Source organism: Antedon mediterranea, chromosome 11, assembly GCF_964355755.1.
Source record: "Antedon mediterranea chromosome 11, ecAntMedi1.1, whole genome shotgun sequence".
NCBI lineage: Eukaryota > Metazoa > Echinodermata > Crinoidea > Comatulida > Antedonidae > Antedon > Antedon mediterranea.
This window is the reverse complement of record NC_092680.1, coordinates 19234286-19245936: the sequence shown is the minus strand read 5'-3', so window position 1 is coordinate 19245936 and position 11651 is coordinate 19234286. Positions and strand designations below refer to the sequence as shown.

The 11651-nt window shown below is 34.7% G+C and overlaps 2 protein-coding genes across 2 annotated transcripts; both read right to left on the bottom strand.

The window, feature by feature from the left end:
* Positions 1-765: 765 nt before the first annotated feature.
* Positions 766-4696, bottom strand: LOC140062045 (uncharacterized). Its single transcript, XM_072108089.1, has 2 exons — positions 1885-4696; positions 766-1287 (listed from the first exon to the last, which is right to left on the bottom strand). The coding sequence occupies exon 1, from the start codon at positions 4694-4696 to the stop codon at positions 1892-1894; it is 2805 nt and encodes a 934-aa protein (XP_071964190.1). The 3' UTR covers positions 766-1287; positions 1885-1891.
* Positions 4697-7009: 2313 nt separating this feature from the next.
* Positions 7010-11053, bottom strand: LOC140062044 (uncharacterized). Its single transcript, XM_072108088.1, has 2 exons — positions 8225-11053; positions 7010-7753 (listed from the first exon to the last, which is right to left on the bottom strand). Exons 1-2 carry the CDS (start codon positions 11051-11053, stop codon positions 7715-7717), a joined length of 2868 nt encoding a protein of 955 aa, XP_071964189.1. The 3' UTR covers positions 7010-7714.
* Positions 11054-11651: the final 598 nt, after the last annotated feature.

Below are 11651 nucleotides of genomic sequence, written 5' to 3'. Positions count from 1 at the left end.
CACTAGCGACGCAAACGCAAGGACGTAACGCAACGCAAGTGAATTGACCAATCACAAGCTATGGCTTATTCGCTTGTGATTGCTAACTGTCTATAACTTCGCTTGTCATTGGTTAAAACGCTTGCGTTGCGTTTACGTCCTTGCGTTACGTTCTAGTGGGAACCAAGCTTCAGGCAATGTATAGCGTATAGTGGTACTAAATGATGTGGTGGTTCATTGATATTTTTGCCGCTCATAACGAAGCTATGGCTTACTGGGATTCAATCAAAAAGGCAAAATAGGCAATTTAAAGGAGACTTGAGGAAAAACAAAGGTGAATGTGGGAGAAGTGTTGTAGCCAAGAGACAAGAGTTGTGTGAATGCAGATAAGACTGCCGTCAAGCAGGGAGTGAAATCAGGTGTCAATGCTATCAGTTCAGTAAGGCAGCTGCAGGATCACTTGCAAAGAATTCTGTCAAGAATGTTGTAAAGAGTTACAGCGTTAAAGGTATAAAGAGCTCGCTGAAGAATACCGTTCAGGCAATAAAGTCAGTTAAGAAAATTCCGGAACATTTGGTAGGCCTATCCACCACCGTAAAGACACATCTTAAAGCTCAATTCTTGCCAAACAATTACGGTAAAATATACGCGTGCAAATTTTTTTTTTTTGGTGAACTTATCAATATCTATTCTATGTTTTTCTCTATATTATTATTATCTCTATAATTATTATTATTATCATTATTGATTAATGTAACTTACATTACATATTGCTTTGTAGCCCTCATTCATGTACTTATTAACAAACTGGAATTTCAGCATATTTGTTGTAGCTTTATCATTGTATACATTGCATTAACAAAATCATTTGATAAAGAATTGTTGCAGATTTGTTTGTTTGTATTGATTGATGATAGTGATTGAATAACAGCGTTTTACTTAAGAGTAGGAATTTACTCTTTATTTGTATTCTTATAAATATGCATGTAATTCTGTATATTTTCCTCTGATCAAGATACAAAATACCCAATAGTTTAAACCAGGATTGTAAACCAGAGTACATGCATATTAGTTATTTGCATATTACTGTGTTTTGGCAATAGGGTAATATTTCGAATAATATACAAGGCACTGTATTTACAACCGTATCTTACAAACCTATTAATTCACTTCACGTGTTTTAATTAAAATAAAAGTAATTCAAATGGATAAATAGTTTGTGTTTATCTTTTGAGTTGTTAGCACTTCTTTAATTTTAAGATTGTCTTGTCAACATTGTTGCTCACTTCGAGTGCACGTAAATCTGAACTGAAACAAAAGAATAGTAATAAGTATTATAGGACTGTAAAAATATCTAGGTTGCATCAAAGATAATAAAAGGAGAAGATACAACAGTTCCGTTGGCGGTGTAAACCACATCCGGGTTACTATTTGCCTACGCCTGAAGGTGGCGCATTTCTTTTTCTCTAGAAGAGGTGCGCCACCTTCAGGCGTGGGTAAGGTAAAACTTTTATTGTAAATATCTATAAAAATGCAAACGATGATTATTTATCAAAATAATTATCAAAATATTAATAATATCAAAATTAGTAGAGCACAGACGCGAGAACACATCAGATCATCACGATACATCGAAACGTGGGATTAGACGGGAACCATATCTAGAGCCCGCCGTCGTTCGGCTGCTGGATTCTTACGCGTCCATGAATAAGCGTCCGCGTTTCCTATCCTTCTATGTATAACAGCGCGTACTGTTGATTCTTTACCTATTTATATTCTTTGGTTGCATCCATTGCTGAGCCATTAAGAGCATTTTTCATAATACACAGTAACCAAAACATTAGAGTAGTTAATTCTAATTGATTAATATAATAGATAATATAATGTAGTAATAACATTACATACCTTGGGATCAAATGAAATCTTGTGGTAATGGTCTGGTCTGTAGCCGTCCAACGTACGAAGACACGTCATTACCAGGTGATACGAGATTCACCAAAGCCAAAGTGTCATCTACGGAACTGCATGTGTTACACCGAGGTCCATAGGTGTAATTCTTTTCAAAATGATCAGAATTAAATGCACTGTTGATTATCTCCTGAGTAAAAGTTATTATTGTTTGCAAGACGTGTATAACCTGTGATTGATCATCATTGTGTATGGCAAGTTTTATCAGGTTTCTCTGACACGGTTCAATCTTTCCAGAAATGGTATCGGTCATAATCATAAAAAGACATGACTTACTGGCTCTAATTCTTGCTGCATTGTAATAAACCTTATCCCACGTAAATTCTTCACAACATTTAGCAACAAGCCGCAGAAATATGAATTCTGTTAAAATATGTTTAAAGTCAAAATAGAATATAGTTTGTGACTCATCCTCGTTGTTCCAGATTGTTGAAGTACACGCAATCTTGGGCAATCGACATCCAAGAAAATAGCTACCTGATGGTTCAACCTCATTGGACAAATTAAGAGGAAACAACAAATGTGTGCCAACTAAAAAAGAAATAACGTAAGGATACATTGCCCAAATTCCTTGAAGTCGACAGATATGTTGCAGTAATCGACTATCAACAATACCTTCTTCTTTTAGTTTCTGCCAGCAATCGGCTACTTCTCGATTTCTTTTGTGAGGTTCTGGAATGTTCACCAAGAACTTAAGAAAGTCTACCAATAGTTGAGGATCACAGATTACATACTTACGAAGTAACTCATCATGATCCTTGTAAATAACTTCCCCAAATCTGTCGAAAGAAGTTAACAATTGACGCAACTCATTAAATGTCCATGTTGATATTTCACTTTCTGATATTTCTTTTAAGCTAACAATTAGGCTTTTTCTTTGACGATGCTCATACAACGTTTTATTAAATAAGAGATTCTTGATTGAGAATCTCTTTTGAAAAAATGGTAGCTTATTAATCTCACTAAAGATAACTTTACGTAATACATTTTGTTCTTTGTCAATGTCCAATGTATTTTCAAGAAAAAAGAATAACTCTCCCAAAGGATGAAATACAAGTAGTTTTGAAAATCGGTTGTAAAGATGATCAGTAGCTAGTCTTATAAATGCTTGAAGATCTGCCTTGTCCTTAATATCATCTCTTCTAGTTCCAACAAGCAGGACTACAACATTTTTTATTTCTGCATGCATGGCTACAGATTGAAGCCAATACCCGAGTCGTTTAACTTCTTTTTCTGGATTTAGAACAGCTTTGACTGTATTGAACACTACCATATATACGCCTTGTTTAGGCATAAACAGATGGTGTGTGTTATAATACATTTCTTGTCCAGCAAAGTCCCATAAACTAAGCCTAGCATCCAAAACAGATTCATTACGAAGGACTGCTTGTATTGACTTGTAAACATGAGTTATTGGAATAGACGTTGTGTGTTTAACTTTCATGTATGTAAACCATTCGTAAAGAAGAAATGCAAAAATCGGTAAAGCAATAGCAAGTATATTAATCAACAGAGATACAAAGGTGTTTACCGTATTTTCAAATTGAAAATACACAAGCTGCCAATCGCAGAAATATGCAATAAACAACCCGGCAATAAACCCAACAGATTTTTTTAGTATATAATTCTGAGGTATATATCCATAAGTACGACAGTATCGTCCGATGATAACACCATTACCCGTACAAAAAACAGCTACTACAATACAAGAAGAAATAAGTATATTTTGGAAATAGTGTTTTCCAATAAAAAATAACAGATTGAGAAGCGCCACAACCACCATCAATAGAAGAATACGGTTATTTCGACTGAATGTGTATAGCGTGGAATGAGCATTTCTTTGCATTATAGTAGCAAATAATATTAAAATTGAATTTTCAAAATATGATCTACTATAAATGGTGACTTTGTCAGCAACGTTTGCAATAGTAAACAGTTCCTGTCTAGGATGCACCATTATACTGAATGCTATACAAATACCAGCTCTTCCTCCGGCTCCCATAAGTGTGCCAGTTACTAATCCAATCACCCCATATGCACACACTGTCATTGTGGCATGCACGGTGTCTGTCCATTCTACCTCAGCTTCATGTATTGTATTATCTTCATTTATATTAATGGCACTATCTACGAGTACCAATACAATCACATATGCAGAACCAAACCGATATGCACTGTGGGCATCCACAACCGATATCCAACATATTATGGATGCCCATGCAACAAGCCCAAACCCAAATGTAAATCCACCAAAAAGGAAAGTGATCAGAACGGGAATATTACTAAACACCTGGTAAGCTATGTCTTTGACTCTCTGTCCTACCAGTGGTTTTTCATTCCGCTTCCTACGGGTGGATGATCTTGTTCTTGTGTCATTGGGTTTGACCACATGTGATACTGCCCACCAAGCAGCAGAGCATTCGTAGTCTTCTAAAGGTGTATTAGTTACAGGACACCATTTACTGTTAACATCAGTGACTTTAGCTTTGACGGAGTCAGTTTCTATTCCTATTGTACTCGGCTCATTCTGTCGAAATTCCTTTCCTTGTAAACGCCTACAAGTTGAAGTTTTTCCTGCAGCATGATCTCCTAGGATAAGAATTTTGGTTCTATTAAACGGAACACTTCCGCTTTGTTGCGCAGTTTTATATGCTTCCTCCATTTCAATATCATCTGCTAAAACGCGCTTATTCAAACTACGTCCATATCCGTCGAAGCCAGTTAGATATTTATTTGCCCTTTTATTCATTGCAATTATTTTGTATACAGTTTGTGCTTTGCTTCAGTAAATAGGCACAGTGGCATTTGAATACTGAAATAAAAGTTTATTAAACAAAATGTTGTTTTCTATGTTCATTGGGCTACTGATAATAATTTAATACTGGTACCCCAGAGCAAAATAAAACAATTACTCTTAATTACGACGGTATAGGGATATTGGGTTCGTTTGGCATGGAAATGTGCTGGGCCCTGATAATAGCCCACGGGACTCCTCATCGGCATTGAACTCTCTCTCAGTACAGCCACCCCGAGGACTTGAGTTTTTTGAATTTTAGGACTTACCCACCGTGACCACGCCTAGTACTCGGAAATAGGTCTACCATTTTGCTGACCCGGAAATTTGCTAGACAGCTAATGATTAATATCTGATATCAATAATAATTTGAATAGCGATAGTATCGATAATGTGGCAGATCTAATATTGTTTTACCTACAAAATGCCTATTATAAGAACTGAATAAATTAATACAATTTGATAAGTCACGGTTTAGGAGGTGTAAATAGGCCTACAACACTTACCTGTCACGTTCTAGGTTACACACCAACTTCAACATCAACCTAAAACATTTTAACGTTTAGTTTGCAAGTTGGAATTCCATTAGCAAAACTTACTCCCTTAAGAGCAATGTACCGTAGCAGCACACGTTATAATTCTTCACCGTCTGTTACTTTTACATTGTTACGGAGGCAAAATGCTATATTACTATTCATTGATATTGAAAAGCCATTATCGACACTTACAGTTAGTGAACGTACCCCTATTCTAATTTATTAGGGACACGCTAGTGGTTTTCCGCTACCGTTACCGCTCGTGTAAATTGACCTTAAAGAGTAAATACAGTACAGTACTGTGATATACGTTTACTGTATTTTCAGATGGCCAACAGACAAGTTTCCAATCGCAAAATTATGCTATAATAAGCCTGCTATAAAATCAACTGATTTTTTGAATATATAATTTTGAGGCAAACATCGAGTAGCTCCGAAATTTTGCTCGACTGATTAGCTGTGGAAAAAATAATGTTATTGCAACACAAGAAATGGTGAAAACATTTGAAATATACTGTTTTCCAAAAACACAGCATAATTGAGATAAATCAATAAGAAAAGATACCTTTCCTTCGAATAATGTATACAACCTGAAGTGAACGTTTCTGTAGATTCGTAGTGGTAATAGCAAATATATAAATTGACAATTCACAATAGCTACAATTATTAATAATTTTTCAGTAATATTTGCAATTGTAAACATCTATTTTAAGGGATGCACCATTTTGCATGAGCTTCACTGTTAATTCATTTACTGCACATGTGGTACTATCTACCAGTATACCGTTCCAAAAACAGTCATTATGCGCTAACTAAATCGACGAAATCTTTTAAGCTCGACTTTATTGTGCTGATCATAAAACCGCAACGATAATTGCTCTAAGTGTTGTTACAGTATTGCGGTACCGGTACACTATTTTAACTATTTCCTGGTTTTCACAATTATCTCTTTCTAATATTATGGTATGATAGCTACATTTTATCGAACAAGAGGGGTCACTAACTGATTGTTACTCTGTGTATGAATAGATTTTCAAATTCCTTCATTTATATCTAAATACCATTGATCCTGTCGTCCTTGTCGTGTTTGTATCGTCGTACATGTCCGTCCCTGTCTGTCAGTCGCTAACCTTCACCTTAATGCTTATTATTATTATTTTTAACTTTTTTATTCTTTCTGGTGGATCCAGGCTTAAAGCCCCTTGGGGTTTAAATGGTATTCTCCAGGCATAATGCAACTATTATTTACTTAATTTCCAACCACTTGTATCTCTTATATTTTGTATATGTTTGCATTATGTGAATAAATTTTAACTTGAACTTGAACTTGATGTTACTTTGTCTGATTTTTATAAATAGGCCTACAGTGCGCGATGTACGTAATGGTAAAACAGGTTCGATTTGCTATTAAATGCTGGGATCTGATTGGATAAGGTTTATCGCAAATTTCGCGAGAAACGTCATTGCACAATGCATGATGGGAAGGGTTTCGGAGCAATAGCGCCACCGTATAATATAAACTTTATATACTGGTGGTGGCGCTATTGCTCCCAAACCCTTCCCATCATGCATCGCTCACGCAATTTGCGATAAACCCTATTGAAGATGAACTTTTCATTATCATTTTTCACTTTCTTGGTTTTACGACTATTAATGCTTGTTTAAAATATACAACACACAAAATAGAAACCATTAATAACACAACAATTATATAAAACAAACGTTTTATTAGTATGTTAATTCATGGTTATTCAGTGCAAAAAAATAGACCATTTAACGCCAATGAAAAATCTTTATCTTGTTTTGTGTTTTACGTCATAAAATCATCAATATCACATCCTTGTGTCCAAAGAAATAAATGTTAAAAATATAAAGTCAATTAATATATTACAGAGTTTTATATTTAACATAGAGGGCAATTTGCTATTGTTAGGTTTTTTTTTGTTATACCATGAATAGCGCCACCAAACCAAAAAGCAATTTTAAAAGAGGTCCACACTCGTACTACACACTTAACTGTACAGAAAATCTTCTTCAAAAAGTTGTCACATATGAACCAATCAAACGTGCCGTCTTAAACTAATATTGCGTTTGGTTTATTTTGATGAATATACAATCGAAACAGAGAAAACAAATTATAGAGTTTTGAGAAATATTAGTAGGGAAAATTTATAATTTTTAAAATACTCCCATGACAAATTCCCTTTACTATCCGTACATCAATTAAGAATACACTTTATAATGGAATTTGATAAAGTTTTTTGATTTGATTTGATTTAATAGACCTAGTAAAAGAACAACTTACAAAACGTAAACAAGAACTGTACTGTAATAAAATCACCAAATCCAATATTTTCATATGATTGGGTTCCAGTTATTAAAGAGATAGTCTTTAATCTTTATATATATTAATATCTTCTTTTTTCTTTGCTGATAATCACAATTTCTGGTCAATTCTACTACAGGTAAAGCTGAACTGAAAACAAATAAAAATTCTTTGTAGTATCTAAAATTTAATAACGATCGACGATAAATCGATAACATCTTTCTTACATAAAACAAAAAAACATTATAAAGTTTTCATTCATTTCATTCAACTATGACTAAGATAAACATGTATGCTGTCTTTGATAATATACATTAAAATCAAATCAAATGACGTCATGATCAGTAGAAGAACAATAAAATTAATCGTCGATCGTTATCGTACTAGTATAAATGGGTCTTTAAGTATATTTTTAATTAACCATTGAGCATTAAAACAACACATCTATAACGTTTCTTGAAACCGGTTGCCTGGCATTTAATTACAGTAGACAATTTAAGTTGCTCTGTATTGAATTGAAAATAGACTAAAATACAGTTCGAATACTGAATAAATTTGTTTTCAATTCAACCTATATATTTGAAATAATTATTTTAGTCAATCTAGTGAATAATAGCGTACCTTAGGATTAAGTGAAATCTTGTGGTAATGGTCTGGTCTGTAGCCGTCCAACGAAGACACGTAATAACCAGGTGATACGAGATTTACCAAAGACAAATTATCACCTAAGGAACTACATGTGTTACACCGAGGTCCATAGATGTAATTTTCTCGAAAGTGGTCTGGATCAAAAGCAATATTGACTATCTCTTCAGTAATATTAATTATTGTTTGTAGGACGTGCATAGTCTGTGATTGGTCATCGTTATGTATGGCAAGTTTTATCAGGTTTCTCTGACACGGTTCAATCTTTCCAGAAATGGTATCGGTCATAATCATAAAAAGACATGACTTACTGGCTCTAATTCTTGCTGCATTGTAATAAACCTTATCCCACGTAAATTCTTCACAACATTTAGCGACGATACGCAGAAATAAAATTTCTGTTAAAATTTCTCTAAAGTCAAAATAGAATACGGTCTGTGACTCATCTTCGTTGTTCCAGATTGTGGAAGTACACGCAATCTTAGGCAATCGACATCCAAGAAAATAGCTACCGGTTGGTTCCACCTCATTGGAAACATTAAGGGGAAACAACAAATGTGTGCCAACTAAAAAAGAAATGACGTAAGGATACATTGCCCAAATTCCTTGAAGTTGACAGATATGTTGCAGTAATCGACTATCGACGATTCCTTCCTCTTGTAGTTTTTGCCAGCAATCGGCTACTTCTCGATTTCTCTTGTGAGGTTCTGGAATGTTCACTAAGAACTTAAGAAAGTCTACCAATAGTTGAGGATCACAGATTACGTACTTACGAAGTAACTCATCATGATCCTTGTAAATAATCTCTCCAGATCTGTCGAAAAAAATCAAAAGTTGACGCAACTCATTTGTTGTCCATATGGACTTTTCATTTTCTGACATTTCTTCTAAGCTAACAATCAACCTTTTCTTTTGACGAAGCTTGGAAAGCGTTTGATTAAACAGCAGATGTTTGATAGAGAACTTTTGTTGAAAAAAATCTAACTTTCTAATCTCACTGTAGATTACGTCACGTAATACATTCCGTTCTTTGTCAATGTTCAATGCATTTTCAAGAAAAAAGAATAACTTTCCCGAAGGATGGAATGCAAGTAGTTTGGAGAATCGTTTGTAAAGATGAATAGTAGCTAGTGTTAGAAATGTTTCAAGGGCGTTATTGTCCTTAGTATCATCTCTTCTGGTTCCTACCAGCAGGACTACAACATTTTTTATTTCTGCATGCATGGCTACAGATTGGAGCCAATACTCGAGACGTTTAATTTGTTTTCCTGGATTTAGAACAGCTTTAACTGCATTGAAAACTATCAAATATACGCCTTGCTTAGGCATAAACAGATTGTGTGTGTTATAATACATTTCTTGTCCGGCAAAGTCCCATAAACTAAGCCTAGCATCTAAATAACATTCATTACGAATGACTGCTTTTAGTGACTGTCTGACATGTGTTATTGGAATAGACGTTGTGTGTTTAACTTTCATGTATGCAAACCATTCGTAGATAATAAATGAAATAATCGGTAAAATAATAAAAAGTAAATTAATAAAATACAGAGATATCGATCTATCTGTATTTTCAGATTGAAAACACACAAGTTGCCAATCGCAAAAATATGCTATGAATAACCCGGCTATAAAGCCAACTGATTTTTTGAATATATAATTCTGAGGTATATATCCATAAGCAACAAAGTTTCGACCGACTATAATACCATTAGCTGTACAAAAAACAGTTACTGCAACACACGAAGAAACGAATATACTTGTAAAATATTGTCTTCCAATAAAAAAGAGCACGTTGAGAAACATCACAATAATCGCCAATAACATGATACAGTTTTTTCGACTCAAAGTATACAGCCTGAAGTGAACATTTTTGTTGATTATGATGGTGGTAATAGCAAATATGTAAATTGACAATTTAAAATATGCTCTACTATAAATAATAATGAACGTTTTAGTAACGTTCGCAATAGTAAACATTTGCTGTCTAGGATGTACCATTATACTGAATGCTATGCAGATGCCAGTTCTTCCTCCGGCTCCCATAAGTGCGCCAGTTATTAATCCAATCACTCCATATGCACACACTGTCATCGTGTCGTGTATGGTGTCTGTCCAATATATCCCGTGTGCTTCACTATTGACTTCAGTTAGGCCTGTGTTCATGGCGCTATCAACGAGCACCATTGCAATCGTATATGCTGACCCAAATCGATACGCACTGTGAGCATCAAAAATATACATTAAGCATAGTATACATATCCACGAAATAAACCCAAATCCGAATGTAAATCCACCAACAAGGAAGGTGATCATTATAGGAAAATTGTGAATAACTAGGTAAGTAAAGTCGTCGACTGTCTGTCTTATTAAAGATTTCGTTTTTTCATTCGGTTTCGTAATGGTAGATGACCTCGATTCATTTTTACTTCGCTTGGACACATGTGATACTGCCCACCATGCCGCAGAGCATTCGTAGTCTTCTAGAGGTGTATTAGTTACAGCACACCATTTACTGTTAACATCAGTGACTTTAGCTTTGACGGAGTCAGTTTCGATTCCTATTGTACTCGGCTCATTCTGTCGAAATTCCTTTCCTTGTAAACGCCTACAAGTTGAAGTTTTGCCCGCAGCATGATCTCCCAGGATAAGAATTTTAGTTCTGTTAAACGGAAGCATTCCTTGTTGTTGAGCAGTTTTATATGCTTCCTCTATCTCACTATCGTCTGATAAAACACGTTTATTAAAGCTGCGTTCAAACGACGAGTAAAAGCCGCGTAGATATTTGCTGACATTTTTATTCATTTTGCAAATATTCATCAACTAACACTATAGGAAGTGTTGTTGAGTTTAATGTCTACAAGGAAAAAAACGAAACCTTTATTCATGACCCATATTCCTTTAGTTTTGTACAAGCATGCTTGTGATTTCAATGCTGAAAAATCAATATGTTTCACTATTATTTCAATAAACGGAAACAATAGAAAACAATAACATTCACAGAATATGATAGGCTTATTTTAAACTCTTCCCTGCTTATACCCACAGGATATGGTTTCGATTTCTATCTTTTCTCTGTGTGATGCAACAATATTCTAAACAGTGGGTTAAGCAACGCGTCATGGCTGGAAAGACGGATAGAATTCGAGGAAGATATCCCACCTACCCGATAGTAGTAAAAGGGCTATATTGTGCCTCACTACTATGCGTCATAAAGGTAGAAATAGGCTATTTAATTTACTTTATGATATCAATGAAAAAACAAATAAGTTAAGTGTTTGCTTTTACTGAGCAAATACTTATTATGACCAGATCACATCCATCTTATGTACGGTTCTAATAATTAAATACTTACATTTAAAGTATGGACTAATTCACCGACTTGAAGTACGGTTTGCGAGTT